Below are 19,057 nucleotides of genomic sequence, written 5' to 3' on the forward strand. Positions count from 1 at the left end.
CTGTCCGCTCCTACCTGATTAGTTTACTCAGGCCCAGCTAAGCAATTGAAATTTCACAGCTTGCTTCCACAGCAGACCTCTGCCAGGTTGAAAAGGCATCATTGAGTGCTTTGATTTGATTGGATGTGTTCATGGTGGAGCCAGGTCCGGGGAGGGTCCACATGCTGCAGTGGGCTTGTGATCAGCTGCACATGTCCCCACTGGCTGCTATGTTAGTATTCTCAAATATTTAATGTTTATTCTGCAAATGTGCACTTCATTTATGGCATAAAGGCTAAAATGCACGGTAATTTTATGCTATTGAATTAGCAGGGACACTACACTGAGTACTGACAACATATTTCAGATGGTGTTTTACAGGGTATTTTTGTACCCTGGAACGTTTAGCACCGCCAATGGTAAGTGTGATATTACATCAACTGGCCACGAGGGGGCGTTAAACTAACCCTGTATCATAAACCCCTACCGTGGAGTATGAATTGACACGCGGCGCACGCATCGACACACATTGGCACACCTACACGCACACGGAGTGTTTCAGGTGCCCATCAAATATGAGTCCCTCTCAGAAACGTGCGAAAAGCTGCCGATGACCTACATGCGACGCTTCTGAGTTACCCTGTCATCTGCAAAAGGCTGCCCACCATCGGTAAGCGGGGGACTTCACCTTCATCAGCATCCATCGTGCTCTTTTCCTAAGCGCGGGACAGCTTTGCGGAAGCCGCCGTATAAAACGCCGGCAGGATGGCGGAGCTGAAGTCACGGAGCAATGAAAACGTGAACAAGGAGGCAGATGAACAGAAGAAGATGGAGGGTAGGTACCGTGTGACTGGGATGCGAATCTGCATTACTGTGAGGAAGGATGCAGTGCAGCTTTAGTGTGTAAAACGGCGCACGACGCCACGGCCATGCCGTTACATCAGTCCACGATGCGGAGCTGGAATCCCATGCAATTCATCCCTAATCTAATTCCATATGTTCTTATATAGATGCATAATTTATAATCCGTTTTGTATTAAAGGCGTGATTTTAGAGAGCAGGATGAACCTTTTATACGCACAATCTAAGGACTGAGTCAGTGTTTTCAGCATATTTTTAAAAATACAAACAAACATTTAATAAAATATATCAGTTTCATTACGGATGAAAGTGTGAAAATCGATGTTTAATTAATGGTTATTAATTGTTTGTATACCAGTGTATGATTATTCAGATTCAATTAATTATTTTCAAACTCAAGTCATTTAATGTCTCAAATATAGTAGTGTGAATAATGAAAAGAGTACAGGTGCTGAAAACACAAGACGACTGAAACACATTTCTGTGGTTTCTGCAAACTTGAAGGAGGTGATATACATTTAATATACAAGACATTTTTCAGAGATGGCTCATAAAAAATATAAGTTGTACAGCTTGCTTAGTGCATTTGACAATGATAACTGCAAATATCTGGGTGTTCCTTTAAAGGTAACTATAGGAAGTTTCAAATAGCCTAATCAGCTCATTTTCACAGTTTAATCATAAATGAATTCAAATTAAATTTAAGAATTATTTAATCAACTAAAGAATTATTTAGAAGTTGCTTCCAGTACCTGTCCATCTAATCTTTTCATTCCACTTGTATCTTGGGCCAAAGAGGTGGCAGCAGAAAGCAGCCCAAAAGAAGAGACCCCTCCTGACACGAAGGAGAAGATCAAGCTAAAGCGGAACATCACCTTGTTCAACGGTGTTGGCATGATTATTGGCACAATAATTGGCTCGGGCATCTTCATCACCCCCACTGGCGTGGTGAAGGAGACTGGCTCGGCGGGCCTCTCGCTGATCGTATGGGCCGTGTGTGGCGTAATCTCCACCATGGGTGCTCTGTGCTACGCTGAGCTGGGTACCACCATCACCAAGTCGGGTGGGGACTACACATACATCCTGGAGGTGTACGGCAAGCTGGTGGCTTTCCTGAAGCTCTGGGTGGAGATGCTGATTATACGGCCATCTTCACAGTACGTGGTGTCCTTGGTCTTCGCCACCTACCTCCTCAAACCCCTCTATCCAGAGTGTAACGTGCCCGAATCTGCTGCCAAACTAATCGCCTGCCTTTGCCTCAGTGAGTAAAACTGTACACAGCCTAACTTCGGTGCTGGTTTTACAGATATGACAGGTCAATCAATACCTTCTGGGTTTATATGCAACAGATTTCGTCATTGTTTGCAGTTCTGAAAATGCCCTGTTGCCGCAATTCTTAGCAATTCCTTGCTATGATTAAGGATATGTATATCGCCCTGTGATTGTATTTCTGTGAGTTATTTCTCATGCAAGTCCACTTTTTCTGCACGTTCTGCTGTTCCACTGTATGCTTTTCTCTGACAGCCTTGTTGACATTCGTCAACTGCATCAGTGTGAAAGCTGCAACAAAAGTACAGGACATCTTCACCACATCGAAACTCATCGCTCTTGGGATCATCATCGTCTTTGGCTTCATCCAGATTTCTCGGGGTAACTTCTTCCTTTTCTCTGCCAGTATTACTTTTAGTATAGAGCAGTATTATGATCTTTACCTGTTATTACTTCAGCATAGCTCAGTTAAAGCACCAAAAGTATATTTTTGGATTAATTTCATAATGTCACAGTTTTAATATATTTGTTTTGAATTCCACTATTAAGTTTTTCCCTAGTTAGCTAGGAGTGTTTTCCCTAATTGCAGCCTTTAGAGTATTACTAATACAGTAAATACAGTGAATTTTCAAGGCATCCAGGGTTTGCTAGTTTGAATACGTTTTCTTTGGCATGGTCTGCTTTGTGCTAAATCAGACACCAAGAAAACAAGTTTGTTTTATAAAGCTGAAGAATGTCTTAAGCAAACATGAATTTGATGAAATACAGAGCAGCAAGGAGCCCTCAAAGTTTCAGGCAGAGAATCATACCGAAGAAGATGCACAACACGCAGCTGCGGAGAACATTGCCAAAAGACCTACAAGCATGAATTTAAAAATCTAGGTCAAGAAAGATACTTTAACTTCTTGATATGTCCAACACATCTTGGGGAACTGGGTGCTCTGTTAAAACTAAAGAGTAACAGAGAGAGGGAATACACAACATGTGACCATTTCTATATATGGGGATCTTGTTTGTATGTGACCCTGCATGGGGGTTGCCATGGAAACTAGAGAGCCACAGCATCAGCACTGTGGCCTTGTTCAGGTGTTCTTGTCATCAAGAGGAAATTTATATCAATAGTTTTTACGTTAAATTTGCACAAACTGCAGTATTTATCACAGTCTTTGCATTTACTCCTTTCTGTTGTGTATCTTGTGTCTTGTATTTATTCTCTATCTTAGTTGTGCCCAAATTGTTAGTTGTCTGTTGTCATGGTGTCTCCAACAGTATGAAGCTGAAACACAAATTTCCCCAGGCCTCAGTCACGTGGCAATAAACATTCTAACTCTTAATACATATGGACATTTACATAAAATAACATCAGAGATTTTGAAATGGAGAATAGAACTATGTGATTGACTTTTAGAAACATTTATATACACCTTTTGACCGTGACCTGGATAAATGGTTAGATTATGTATGGATGGATGGAATTATATACAGCTGCGGAAAAAAATTAAGAGACCACTCTATATTTTAAAAAAAAAAGCATTTTTGAACCCTGGTTTAAAAATATATATATTATTCAGAGACGCATACCCTTAAATTGAGAAATGAGTGAAACAAAAAATTGTGCTGTAGGTCTCTTAATTTTTTCTGCGGCTGTATGTCGATTTATAATAATATGTATAGTCACCCCGTGTTTCCTGTTCCATTTTAACAACTGTATGCAACATATTTCCTTAAAAGGATCAGACCCTCATTTAATTTACAGGTTGCCCGATACTTACGATCGTCTGACTTACGAACAACTCATACTTTCGAGCAGACTGCCATTAAGCCCATTACATTAAAAATTCAGATTAAGTACAATGGTTAGTAATAATGAATGCACTCATTACTTTATCACGCTCATGAAATTGTTGTGTAGGTTCACCAGTTTACCAGATCAACAATTGTCATTATTATTATGTACCGTATTATTGTTTTTCCGACTCGGGATCAGATCTCCTTTGTAATCTGGGGACTGTCTGTATTTGGCAGATCCTGCTATCCAAAGCAACAGTCCCTGGAGTAATTGGGGTTAAGGGTCCTGGTTTGGGGCCCAATGGTGAAAGTTCTGTGCCGATCTGGGGATTGTAATGGGTGACCTTCCGATCCCTGTCAGTGTCCAATCCTGCTGAGCCACATAGTGCTTCGTGAACCTAATCAGATATTTCATATGAGCAAGCCGACATGAAAAACAAAATGTCACCCACAAAAGGAGTGACAATATCAACAGTGGGAACCATTATTCTAAATGAGTGTGATAGGATCAGTGGGGGGGGGGGGGGTGGCAGAGATTGTTTGTTTGTTATCAAAAACGTTATAGAGAGTGAGTTTCATATAGATGGAATGTCTGCATTTTTGTCAGTTGTAAAGATAAAAAGTGACCCTTGACAGAGAAGGCTAGCTGATGTCCATGTATGCAGTCAAATGAAAAAATAACATTCAAACATGCATTGAATCGGATTGTCTTACTCAGAGGTGTTCTGCAGAAAGTATTTAAAAAAAAATTAATGGAAATTATTCTACTCAAACACTTCTGAATCATTTTCATCTTATTTCTATAACTATAACTACAGCACTCACTTAAGGCAAATATATTGTATACCATTTTTATTTATGTTCCATTATGTTAGCTCTCTAAACTTGAAATTATTATTGGACCTCACATTAAAAAGAAACGTTTTTTTCCTGTGTAAACAGGTGACATCCCCTACCTGAAACCAGACCTTGCCTTTGAAGGCAGTAAGATGGGGGTGGACAACATTGTTCTTGCTCTCTACAGTGGCCTCTTTGCATTTGGAGGCTGGTGAGGGATGTTTTGCTGCCAATAAGTCATTCATTTTCCACCATTTCTCCTATCCAGCTACATTAATAATATCTCTATTTCAGAATCACCAGAACATTTGATTGTTAAATATAAAATTACCATTTGTTCTTTATGTCCTTAATTTATAAGTGTGACCTGAAGAGATATTTCAGACTGAAAACTAAAAACTAAAACGTAATGTCATGAAATGCAGTGGGAAATATCGTCACGTGTGAAAGAGAACTACAGTATAACTGCGATTATAGATTAATAATTACCTAGAAATAGTCTAATAAACACCTCAAATATTTTTGTTTTTTACTAGAATTACAGGGAATGATGTATTGCAGATTAAGCAAATACAGCTTTAATCGGAAAATTAACTCTTGTTTTTTTTCTTCAGGAATTATTTGAACTACGTTACAGAGGAAATGATTGAACCAGAGAAGTAAATCATTTTCTTGTGTTTGTTGAAAGACATTTAGTATACAGGAAGTTCATTGGCTAGATATTAATAATAAATTATCTAAATACACAACTAGATACACCATAGTGTATGATGACTACATTACCATTAAAGGAGAATGCAGATGAAAACGCTTAGACTTAAACCTACTTAAAGAGTTTCGCTGTTTATGCACCACATAGATACTGATGGCATTTACTTTTTTATTTACATTATGCCAGTATTACGACATGACTTTGCTTTGCAGAAATCTGCCTCTGTCCATTATCATCTCCATGCCTATCGTGACAGTGGTGTATGTATTGACCAATATGGCGTATTTCACGACCATCTCCCCACATGTGATGGTTAACTCTGAAGCCGTGGCTGTGGTAAGTCTGGCAGGTGTGCGTGGAGCACAGCACATTTCGAGGAATATGATCTGCATGATAAGAACTTCCCATAATGTCAAACTTCATGTATGACTTTGCAGATCTTTGGCGAGTACCACCTTGGCGTCATGTCTTGGCTCATCCCTGTCTTCGTGGGGTTGTCCTGCTTCGGCGCAGTCAATGGAAGCCTGTTCACTTCTGCTCGGTGAGAGGAGACATTTTTATACTTTCCATAGCTATCGACAACAAACTCAGTCAGACACTGACTTACACTGCAAAAACATCACACTGTGCATCACTAAGTACATCACACTGTGCATCACTGTAAGTACATCACAGTGTAATTGTTAGCTGATCGGTGACTCTCTCTTGCAGGCTGTTTTATGCAGGGGCTCGTGAAGGGCAGCTCCCTGCTGCACTGGGTTTAGTGCACACTGACCTTTTCACTCCTGTGCCGTCCCTCATTTTCACTGTAAGTCATGTGACAGCTTCTCTATAGCCCTGCTTTTTTTTATCACTAGGCCGTCTTGGGGAAATGTTATGAAAAAAGCTGCTGTTTTCACAATCACACAGAAATGTGGTGTCTTGTCAGGCTTTGACTCATCTTTTGGGTTTTGCAGTGCTTCCTGTCTATGATGTACGCCTTCTCCAAGGACATATTCTCTGTCATCAACCTGTTTAGCTTCTTCACCTGGCTGTGTGTGGGTTTGGCCATCCTTGGCATGCTCTGGCTACGGTGGAAGAAGCCTGAGCTAAGGAGGCCTATCAAAGTAAGGACTGGCTGTGTTCTTCTGTCTTCTTCCTCTTCCCAATATCTCTGGACCTCTCATTGTAATACGGAAATGCATAGGTGACCTGAACTTCTGGTGCTACCCAGAGGCAATTTGCCGAAGTTGAACTGGTACCATACAACACTTATGTATACCATAGCGTTTCAGAAGCGAAGATAGCTTGGTGATTTTGGATAAGGTCTTGTAACTTAAATGTTTCAGCCCCAATATTTAATCCTAATGTTGCTTAGTTACCCTATTTTATGACAAGGATAAAAGTGTCAAATTATAAGCGAGTTTGGTTCAAGGAATTTAAAAATATGTATATTCCCCTTCCAGATCTGCATATTGATCCCTGTGACATTTGTCTTGGGCTGCGTTTTCATGATCGTCGTGTCCTTTTGGGCGGCACCCTTCGAGTGCCTTATTGGTTCTGGGATCATCCTGACTGGCATTCCCTTCTACCTCCTGGGATACAAGTGGAAGAAACCTCATGTGGTGCAGAAGATCCTGGGTGAGTGTTCTTTTTCTGAAATCAGTATTGATTCTGTTCCATGAAGTCGCTAAGGAGACCTTTGATTATGTATGTATTGTGATTTGATTCTCTGTAGCTCTGTAGTTATCTTTACCTAACAAAGCTTTAGTTTTTCCTCTGGTATTTGATTTTAAACACTTGAGATGCACACACCTTTCATAATATCTGGTGCCTTGATTGTTTTTTTTCCCCAAACCAAACATTTGTCTTAAACAACTCTTTTTTTTCCCCTTGCTCTCAGAAATATTTACAATGTTTTGTCAGAAGATTTTCATGTCTGTTCCAGAAGAGCGCGGAACATCCAAATGATGACTTACAAGCTGTAATGGTTTGACCACGACACAAAACCTTTCTTTGTGCTTGCTTCAAATACATGTTTACATGGTTGCTGTGTGTGTAACAGCCTGGGTTTGTGTAGTGTTTGTTTGTGAGGTCTGGCAGTATGCAGGACTCCTTCACTGTGGCGATTCTTTCAGCCCCTTCTACCTGAAGAAATGGAAACATGATGGAACGTGTTGGTTTTGTCTGTACAGCTTCTTAAATTGTTTCATGAATAGCCATTTTGGGTTGGCATGTAAATGCCAGATAATGACTTCCCGAGTCACAATCATAAACTGAGTCAAGGTTTCAACTGTAAAGAAATTACTTGCAACAACCAATATACATTCCTTGACATATTTTAAGTGGATTAAAAAACAAACATTTGTAAATCCAGGGAATACATGCAGTTATTTTGTCTGGTATAAATTTAAGTAGGTTTAAGTGCTACCTGTTGTTTTATCTTGTTGAATTCTATCTTAAATGATAGAAAAACTGAGCATTGCCTTTTCTTTACCATGGATTAGATATTATAATTGCTGTTGTAGGATTAGATCAGAGTAGATGTTTCCAGTAATATAGAATTTAATCATAGCATTTTTGTTCATCAACACTAAAAGCTGAACAGTTTACAGGTATAGTCCGCAACCAGAGGTGTTAAGTTCGGGTCCAGAAAGTACAAATCCAGACCAAGGTTTTGTTTCAACCAACCAATTGAGTATTCTGTGACTGAATCTTTACACTCAACTGGTCGGTTGAAATAAAACCTTGGTCTGGATTTGTACTTTCTGGACCCGAACTTAACACCTCTGTCCACAACATAGTATATCATGACCTAAATTTATACCCACTGCTGACTGCACCATCTAGATGTGGTCACAAGCACAACAAAATGTGGAACATCCACAATACCATTATCAATAAACCAGCATGAAATGTTTGGCAAGGAGCCTGGAAGAACCAATGGTGGTCAGTTTTTTTTCAGTTAGTGTTCATTTTGATTTGCTAATAATGTGCCAACATTGTGCCAATGATGAGAGTGTTTTACTAGGAAAAAATACATTAAGAAGCATTTGAAATGTAGCGTGTACCATTGACTTAACATTGTTTAGTTATTCATCTAGTATACCTGTGGCAAGTAAATCCTTGAGCTGTATACATAATCTTGTCGTTCAATATTTGTTTTGTACTTTTTGTAAAGTATTGCAATGACAATGTTGTACTACTGTCCACCAGTCACTGTCAGTATCCTTGGCAGGCACTTATACTATTAAAGTATTTTAATCTAAAATTGCAATGCTGTCTATGGATTTTTTGGTAGTAATGCATGTATAATGCATTATTATTGTCAGTATAAGAATTAATAAAGCATGACAGGATCTATTGACAATCATAAGGTATTATAGGTGTTGATTATAATATTTCATAAGCTCCAATGAAGCGCTCATCTATAATGCATTATAGATACCTTCATAATGCATTACAAAGTATCCATAATACATTATATTGGTCAGTATAAGAATTAAGGGTAACACTTTACTTAAAGCAGTAATTATAATGTATTATAGATACATTTATAATGCATTATAATACATACATTTAGTATAAACTTAGCTATAGTTATTTATAAAATGGCATATCACATTATATGCATGTTTATTATGCATTATGAATGTTCTTTGAAGCTCTCATCTATAATGCACTATAAATACCTTCGTAACATAGTACAAAGCATCCTTAATTCTTATTGACCATTATAATGCATTATCAAGGTATTTATAGTGCATTATCGATGAAAGCTTCATAGAGCCTGAACTAGATAGCTTAACATCTGTTATTTTGTGTTTTCATGTTTTCCTGGTGTATCATGTATTTCAGTTACAGTACCTTATTTTGTTCCCTGTTGTAGTATGTTCAGTTTTCCTAGTTTTAGTTTCCCTTGGTCTTTGAACATTCTCTATCTGTTAATTGACCTCACCTGCTCTTTGTTGGCCTGGCCTCTGTCCAGCCTCAAACCCACAACAAAAGGGCAGCCTGGACAGACAGCCAACTGACCACTTATCCCGCTAAGTCACATGGCGACCCAGGGAGCAGGGAAACACACTAGGGTAGGGTTCTTCAAATCTGGACCTCGATTCCAAATCCAGGCCATGTTTACAGTTCTCCCAGATAGTTAGTTTAATAATTACCGATTCTGATTGGTCAGAGGCTTCACACCTGACTGACAGGTTAAGGAAGGCTGAAAAACCAGCAGTGCTCGGACCTTGAGGACCGTGATTTGGTTGGTAACACCAACTGGGATGGCCAGCGAGAACTGCTGGCCAAACAGGGAGATGTCACATGGGACAAGGCTGGACGGGTACTGATCCTAACAGGGAAATAATTTTTTTATAGTATTTAATCCAAGCTCAAAATACTGGACAACTAAAGATTAAGTTTTACTACATATATAGATTTATTATTTATAGTTTAGCCAAAAAATTGGGGAAAAAAGGAAGACAAAAAAAAACTTAACAATGCAGAAAATGTATTTTGGAATAAAATAAGTGACCACTCTATATTTTTAAACAAATCTACATTTTTAAATCCCAGTTTAAGCATGACTCTGCTGGCAGAAGGCTACACTGAGCAGCAGGTTGCTTCCAGGTTCACAATTTCTAAGGCAGGATTAAAATTCGGCATATGAAGTATGAAAGCATGGATCCATCCTGCCTTGTACCAACAACTCAGGCTGCTGCTGGTATAACAGTGTGGGGGATATTTTCACACCTAGGGCCCTTTAGTATCAATTGAGAGTCATTTACATGCCACAGCCTACCTGAGTATTGTCACTGAGCATGTCCATCCTTTTATGCTCACAGTATACCCAGCTTCTAATGGCTACTTCGAGCAGGATAACACACCATGTCACAAAACTCATCTCAGACTGGTTTCTTGAACATGACAATGAGTTCACTGTACTGAAATGGCCTCCACAGTCACCAGATCACAATCCAATAGAGCACCGATGGGATGTGGTGGAACAGGAGAGTGGCATCATGAAGGTGCAGTTGACACATCTGCACCAACTGTGTGATGCTATTATGCCAACATGGACAAATATTCCAAGCACCATGTTGAATACGAATTAGTATCAGAAGCCTTTTAATGTCACTATAGGCCATGCATAACAAAATTATAAAACAGCTACCCCTTCAGATGCAATGAAAGACAAACATTCAGTTATTTACAAAGTAAATAAAAAATACTACATATAAAAATGACTTGCACGTGTGTGTTTGTGTGTGTGTGAAAGAGAGAGAGAGAGAGAGAAATTACTAGCAAAGCAAAACATACATAAATTACAATAGCTTCGTTGGATGTACTGTTTATTTAAATATAATTATGAACTCAGGCAAAGTATTTCATGTTTCTAGTGGCTTTTATTCATATTTCACAGGTAAGACAATTGGTTCAATGCAGTGAAATTCAGCAGCTAACCTTTGACCACCAGGTGCCGCTACTGTGCACTGTGTTGTGAAGCTTTGAGTTATAGACCCTCTACAGATAACAGGCTTTTCTACACAGGCCCAAGCAGGTGTTACATGTGCCAGGTTATGCTGTCAGAGGCTGAGAAAATGTCTGTTTTGATGGAGTGCCACAATAACCCTGGAACTGGAAACCACAATGGGATCAGAGGCACTAGAAACAGGGCCATTGCTGGCTATTACTGACCTACATTGACTAAAGATGTGACAGATTGGGTAATGCATTGCTAATGTTGATGTATTTTTGACATGCACTTGGTTTTTGACTTGCATTTGCGCTTAATAGGATGGTCACGCATTTCCCCCTCTGACATTAATACAGGTTCTTGGCGAATTTGTTTTATTATGGACTGTATGATATGCTTGTTTGATTTTATGACAATTTTGTGTCATTCATATTCTCTCTTTAAGGTAAAGTGTTCTTATCACTGTCAGCTGAACAATCCCATCAAGACTGTTGCCCCAGTTTTGCATTCTATTAAGATGCTACTTATTATGCTGATTGTTATTGCAATTAAAAGGTAAATAACCTACATGCACATTATTATAGGTGAAAGAAGCCTGGTAAGTACTTGGCTTATACTTGATTGGACTACTACCGCATGCCATAACATTTACAATATACTGTAAAAAATATTGGCTTTAATATGGAGTTGGCCCATCCTACACTTGGCACAATGCAATTGTGAGCGGTAATAACGTAATTTTTGCGCATGCGTTGTCCAAATTGGGTATTTCCACTGTACTGGAACTCGGAAAGCCACCATGTTGCTGGCCGATCAGCCAGACGCTATTGAAAGACTTTACAGTTTACAGCACGGTCCGACCCGCGTTTTCTGTCACGTCGAGTTACTGCGTTCGAAGCCAGCAAAGATGTCCGTGTTTTATGCAGCCCTCCGAGAGTTTCTCGAGAACCGAAAAAAAATAAGTTAGTTAGTTAGTTGGACAAAGATTTACGAAAGAAAGTCACCCAGGTGCCAGCAAATTAAAGTAACAGCACTGTAAGTAAAATGTAGTCGATGACATATATTTTAATAGGAGCAGGTTTGGAGCGTTTTGCATATATATATATATATATATATATATATATATATATATATATATATATATATATATATAAATTAAACCATATATAAACCAAATATATGTGATTGACTAGAAGGTTAACTTACAGCGCTGTCACCTTTTAACCGATCGTGCAGCCGGCACGCATAGGACACCTACCCACCCCTTTTCGCAGTAAAAAGAATCCGGACTTCTGCATGCTTCCGGTTCCGGGTCATATAACTCAATTGACGCAAAATGGCAACTCGGTTGTTAGGAATTGGGTCCGTTTTCTCTCGGATTCGTTTGGGGCCAGCATGTGGATTTCGGTTCGTGTCTCAAACTCCTTCAGGTGCCGCTGGCTCTGCCACCATATCGAGTCTGCAGCCGGCCCACGCCAAGGACGTTCATGGACACGGAGAGGTCAGCCCCTACGAAAAGGTGAGTGTCACCTGGATTTAAATACCAGCGGTTCAGGATGTTCATACACCGACTTACCGGTGATATGGGTACAGTCAGTGTCTGGACAGTGAACATAAGAATTCTTACGTTCAAATCCTGAAGAACGTTCAAATCCTGTTAAATGTCCTGCTGCATAAGAAACGTGTGCTACTTAAGCCCCTTTTGTATCTCAGTAAATAAGTTCAAATGGGATTTGAAATGTGTGCCCGGATGGTAACATGGTTATCCTTAACAGAATATTACACGTTAGACCTTAACATTTCAATGTACAATTATTTACTACTGCAGAATCCAGACTTCCATGGATTCTCTGAGGACCCACATGTAGACCAGTGGAACATGAAAATGGCCTTCTTCTTTGGGATTTCCTTGGCCATTGTTGTTGGTGGTACTTTCATCCATTACCTGCCTGACCATGGGTAAGAATTTACCTGTGTATAGATTTAACTAAGAATTGAGGCTTCACTGGTGTCTGTGAACTGCTAAGGTATATGACTGAAACGCTTGAACCAAATTTTCAAATCCCTTCTCCTAACTTCATGCCGAATCTGTAAGCAAGTACACCCCTTGGAAAATTCATTTTCATATCTATTAGCACCATTTAACAAACCGTATTGCATTAAAGCTGTTTTCAAAACGGTTATTTTAAGTCTGAGTTAAGATTTATTTTAAGTATTAAGCAAAGTTGTAACAAGCAGTCAATAGATAAATTACATAATTTCCTCTAAGACTTAGTACTCTGAACCTCTGTTCACTAAATAGTTTTTTTGCAAGTCCACCTATTCTTGGGTGATAGGAAGCAGCCTATTTTCATTTTCTGTACCTGCTTGTACTATTCACAAAATTCACGGTTCGGTACGAACTATGGTTTTGGGTTCATTGTTTGCTACAATTTCGGGCAATTGAATTTGTTTTGAAATTTATTATTAAATATGACATCATAACTACAACAGCTGTAAACTAAAGGCAGTGTGTCTTGACATGTCTGATTAACATTAAAAGGTGCTTACTTGTGTTTTGTAGACATAAATATGTAAAATAAATTAATCAAGAAATATTACAATAATAATGAACTAAATCCCATATGAATCTCATGTTCTGCACTATTGAGTATGATCGCATACATGTAGTTATATAGCCTCTATAGCCGTAATTGTGTTTTTATCAGTATGAATTTCCTGGCAATAATGCTACGAGGAGACTAACATGCAGAGGCTGGTTCTGCCTTGCTCCGGTCTCTCTCTCACTGTCGCACACACACACACACACATGCGCGCGCACACACACACACACTTGGATGATAATGTCTTTAGTGAGTTACTGTGTTTGATGTGTTTCCAGCAACATAGCAGAGGTTGGAGACAAATGACAGTCTTGGTCTTATCAACTACTCTCTCCAGTGCTGGTGTCCTTTTGATAAACCAAAAACTGCCGATTAACTGACTGTAACTAGCAGTAGGTGTAACCAACTCACAGCCACAATTAGCATAATATTTTCTCTGTTGAACATCTCCTTGTGAATTTAGATTTCGTCCATGTCATTGTTTCATTGTGTCAAATACATGTATCGTTACAGCCCTACAGGAGCAGTATGCAGCCCACATTAGTTAATGTTGATGTACCGTATCTTTTTATACATCAGCTATATAACTTTATGTGGCCTGTACTGTCATTGTTTGTCACAAGCAAAAACGTAACTTGGGAATAACAGTATGTAACCGCATGTACTGTCCCCTCAATCTCTCACAAAGTTTAACTGTATTACAACATGCCTCGATATTTAATGAAAATAGGTAGCTTGCATATCCAGCTAGGTGGCAGATAGCTGGTGAGAAAGTGAAACTAACCCATGAAACTTACAGTAGGTAGTGTTCACATGGGATTTAGTTCATTATGATTGTTATATTTTTTTATTAATTTATTTTACATATTTATGTTTACAAAATGCAAGTAAGTATCTTGTCATGTTAACCAGACATGTCGACAGACATACTGCCTTTAGTTTACAGCTGTTGTGTTTATGATGTCATTTAGTAATAAATTTCAAAACAAATTCTGTGCGTGTGTATCCAACACTAAATCTTGTGTGAGGGGCGAAGAGATTTCTGTAATTAGATAACCTTTCTTTGTGCTTCCTTTCTAAGTGCCTACAGTATAAGTGTTTGACGTGGTCCCAGCCATCTCAGTAAGCGTTGCATTGCAGAATTTATATGCTGCTGTGTGTTTTCTTTTTGTTTTGCATATGAACACTTTGTGGTTTAGGCAGCCAGATTTTATTACAGAACATTTAGCTAACATATCCTGCCACTCCCAGACAGCCACAGCTTCTTCTCCTGCCTCCCGCAGTCACTTTCTTGGAGTGCGATTGGGGTGGGGTGGGGGGGGGGGCTGCGGGGGTAAAGTTACCGTTAAAAACACACACTCTTGAAAGGGTGTCCAGTTCTTTCACATTTTTTTCAGTTGATATGATCCATGAGATTTCTTTTCTCATCATGTAAATGTTAGCAATGTTTATTTTTTATGTAATGGATGTTTATCTGTTTTCTTTGGTTTGTGGATGAATGTCACTAAAAGAAGGATCCAGTGGATAATATCAGATAAAGCCCTAGTGCACGCATTTGATTTAATTCTGTATAGTTCACTTTAAAAAAAATAAATAAAAATTCAGTAATGACGTTAGCTGCCAAATTTCCACAAGATGACTGCAAAGTTTGGGTCATACTGTTAACTAAATAAATAAGCCTTGATCAGCGCTGAAATTCATTGGTGGTTTTTAAAATGACCTATTCATTGACTGCATTTGACACCTGGTATAAACAGTTTTGTTTTAAAATTAAAACCCCTCTGTCTGTGTGCGTCTGTGTTGCGCCGCATCCTCTGCAATGGACTCGTGTCCCATCTAGGGTGCAACCATACTTTGTTCCTTATGCTGGGAACTGCTTGAAAGAAGGATGAATGCAGAATCTCCTCATTCTTATCTCAGCTACTGTATGTGAACCAACCATATTGCTGATGCAACAGATATCTACCGCTGCTAACAGAGCATGCAGTTTATAGATTGGCAAAGCTTATTGTTAGACTTTCTTTTCTAATATTGCTTTAATTAACTTTCTCTTTCCCCCCCCCCCCCCATCCCCCCCACCCCTTGTCAGAATGAGGCAGTGGGCTAGACGGGAAGCTGAACGGTTGATCAAAGAGAGAGAGGCTGCTGGTCTTCCTCTGATGGAGGAGAACTACTATGATCCCAGAAAGATCACATTGCCATCTAATGGCGATGAAGAGTAACTCTGACTGGTTTTTGCTTTACGGAATGGATTTCAAATTATCTGTCTCAAACTTTCTCTTGATGTGTATAAAATTTAAAATAGAATGATATACTATAACTTTGTGTCATGCTTCATTATTTTGAAGAACATTTACTGAGCTTATCAATAGTTGATTAATATGTGCCCATTTCTTCATTTATAACATCTGATAATTCTACAAGAAGAGATTAGTAAAATTCAAAAGATCAAAAACACAGTAGATCAAAATGGCTTACAAATAGGTATTTCTCCTAAGCATATAGTTAATTTCAAGAGATCAAAACATACAAACCATAACATGGTACAACAAAAATACGCAACGATTAATGCTTTTTGTTAAACACATAACTAACTAGATATAAGAACATAATATCTACTTCATTCACCAGAGTTTAGGAAATTTCAAGAAAATCTAATTAGGTTATAATTACACAGACCAAATAATTCTACAATTAACATATCATGGAATGAAATTACTTTTTTTTTACTTGAATGTTGACATATCTATAGGCTTGTGATTCAATGGGACTGGGACTGAGGTGTGACTGGAGGGAAAGGGTAATGTCCAGGGAGTGTTCTGGATCTTGGAATGCTGGACGGTGAAGATGGGACATGGGTCCTCCTGGGCCCGCTCACCAGCAAGGTTGGACATGTCCAGACCGTTGGACCAAAGGGCCTCGGGGGGTCAGAGGAACCAGGTGTCACTGAGGAGACAGCAGGGCCAGATGGCACCAAGTGGACAGCTGGACTGGAGCAGAAGGACCCACAGCTCTGGAACAGGAGGGTGCCTGGATGGCTGCCACGGATATTGTGCCCCTGTCTCCCCCTCTGGGAGATGGAGGTTCGGCCAGCCCCTCTCTTGGGCCCCAGCCGATATGTATTTAAAAAAAATTGTGTGTTAGAATATCATATCCATAAATATATCGAGCGATTTGTACAGGTGAAACATATTTTGCACATTTGTGGATCACATTACATTTGTGGATTTTTGTCCACTTCGTACTGTAGCTGATCTGTAGAAAAAAAAAATCACAAATACGTCACTATCCACAAATACAGACATGGGCAAATTTGTTAGTATCCTTCCACAAAAAAACAAAAAAAAAACATCTATCTTTTCTTAAGATTGAAAAAATGAGAGATACTCTGGATCCTTAGGGAAGTTTGATTTGGTGTGGCAGCCCATTATTTCATAGGTGGAACGGTTGACAATGCCTATATAATGGATATTGTGTGGAAAATATTTAATTAACTACTGTGGACTGACTTTCTTTTTGTATTCTTTTAGTCCTTTATTTTTTGTTGCTCCTTTTTCCTGTGTATTCCTGTCTGTGTCATTCCCCTGATGTGTTTACGTATGCTGTTGTAAAACTTAATACTACTGTGACAAAAAAAACATGGCCTAGCCAGGAAATCTTTCAAGGTTTTGCTTAATTCACCCACAAAATTAGCTTTATACATCTGATAAAACTTAGGGGTTAACCTTGTCACAATATAATGTGCATTTCACTCTAAAATGGCTGCCCATATCCCTGTGACCAAGGTCATTACCTTCTGTCATTAACTTTCGGCAATAAATGACATGAACTTTCATTATAAAGAAGGCAATGAAAACAACTTGCTCTGTTTGTCATTATAAACTGAATATGCAGCAGTCAAACGTGCCCTGTCACAATTCCACTCTTCCTCCTCTGCACCCCGGCATATACAAACTGGCAAAAAAAAATGCTGCTCAATCCTGAATACCCCCCAATTCAAACACCAAAATCAACAGCGTTTATGACTAATGCTAAGATTAACGTTATTGATTCCCAGGGGGAAATTCTAGTTCCTACAGCAGCAAGAACATAGAGCACAGGCAAACACTCATATAATGCCAAGTGAAAAACAAAGTGCAAAGAGAGAACACACAGGGCAAACTAATTGTTAAACAGAACACAGGACCCAAATGGAATATCTTGGAAAACAGAACATTGTAATATTACAGAAATATAAGGAATTAGTGATGGTAATATAGCTAACAGATAACACTGGATTTGTATAATTAAAAGATGGGATGCCTCGTGGCGTGTTATGGCGGAAGATGGGGAATGGCTCAGTAGGAGAAGACATTTTAGTGTCTCATGGCAGCAGGAAGGAACAACCCCTAGTAGAGCTTTTTAACACACTGTGGTGGAATGAGCCATTGGCTAATGTGCCCCCCCCTCCTGATGGTACCCCCTCAAGCAGGCAGGCAGAATTGCTCACAGTATCATCCAATTTTCCTAACATCCTCTCTGCTTCTGCCTCCAGTGGCTCCTGGGTCAGTCCTGTGATGGAGCTGGACTTCCTGACCAGTTTGTTGAAGCCTTTGGCATCGCCTGAGCTAATGGCACTTCCCCAGCAGGCCGGCATGCTGGCCATTACGGACTAAAAAAACACAGTCGGCAGCTTGCTGCGCACAAGCCAAGTTTACAAACCACTTGTGTCATCAGTCTCTGCCTCAACAACTTCCACCAGTTGGCATTTTTGCCAAATTCACTAAGTTTCCCCCTGCAATGCAACATCATGTAAAGGCCAGGCAAGGATATGGTATGCTTAACAGACACAAATAAGCAGAAAAATCAACAAATAACAATGTTTAGTAAGAGAAACTTTAAGTGTTTTAAAATACATATACATTATATCCATATAATGTGACTTCCTCTTTCTTATCTCACGAAAGTCACAATGCATTAGCTTTATGGGTAAATAAGTTTGTGGTCAACACTGTTACCTCACATCCCCAGAAGGTTTGAATTCCAGCTCCACTCTGTGTAAGTGTAAGTCTGCATGTTCTGCAAGGTGCTTTCATGCATGTGCCTTGTGATGGAGCGGCGTCCCGTCTAGGGCATGATCAGCAGAAGGGGGTTCAACCAGGTCCCTGATAAGTGAAATATACCCAGGTGACTTCCCCCCATCAGTAGAATATACCTGGGTGGAGCCCCCCAATTTGAATCCGAAGAAGTATATCCTTCCCTGCCCCAGCCCTGTGCTTTATGTTGCCTCAAACACACTCCAAGCATCTCATAAAGAAAAACTCTGATGAAAATTAAACTTTTGTGTTTGTTTCTAGGCTACTTAGTCATACCTCTGATTGAGGTATGGGAAGAAGACATAGTGGGCTATAACAAGTGACCAAACTGTAAAATACCTAAACTCTTGAGAATTCCCAACCTATAGGCAACAATTTCAAGCCAAAGTAGCTCGTTATAAGCGGGTACAGCAACACCGGCCGTCACGCTTCCTCCCCGTAATTGTGCGGTGTCTTTGCCATCGAATTAATATTGTCCAAC

General features: G+C 39.4%; 2 protein-coding genes across 2 annotated transcripts; both read left to right on the top strand.

The window, feature by feature from the left end:
* The first annotated feature begins 425 nt into the window (after positions 1–425).
* LOC111842316 (large neutral amino acids transporter small subunit 1-like) lies at positions 426–8,702 on the top strand. The gene is made up of 11 exons (XM_023808805.2): positions 426–814; positions 1,637–2,101; positions 2,365–2,490; positions 4,840–4,945; positions 5,349–5,393; positions 5,659–5,782; positions 5,884–5,987; positions 6,158–6,254; positions 6,403–6,552; positions 6,892–7,066; positions 7,329–8,702. The coding sequence occupies exons 1-11, from the start codon at positions 745–747 to the stop codon at positions 7,394–7,396; spliced, it is 1,530 nt and encodes a 509-aa protein (XP_023664573.1). The 5' UTR covers positions 426–744; the 3' UTR covers positions 7,397–8,702.
* A 3,398-nt stretch (positions 8,703–12,100) lies between these two features.
* ndufb11 (NADH:ubiquinone oxidoreductase subunit B11) lies at positions 12,101–15,821 on the top strand. The gene is made up of 3 exons (XM_023808680.2): positions 12,101–12,417; positions 12,727–12,857; positions 15,591–15,821. The coding sequence occupies exons 1-3, from the start codon at positions 12,235–12,237 to the stop codon at positions 15,721–15,723; spliced, it is 447 nt and encodes a 148-aa protein (XP_023664448.1). The 5' UTR covers positions 12,101–12,234; the 3' UTR covers positions 15,724–15,821.
* Positions 15,822–19,057: the final 3,236 nt, after the last annotated feature.

Source organism: Paramormyrops kingsleyae, chromosome 6, assembly GCF_048594095.1.
Source record: "Paramormyrops kingsleyae isolate MSU_618 chromosome 6, PKINGS_0.4, whole genome shotgun sequence".
Taxonomy (NCBI): Eukaryota; Metazoa; Chordata; class Actinopteri; order Osteoglossiformes; family Mormyridae; genus Paramormyrops; species Paramormyrops kingsleyae.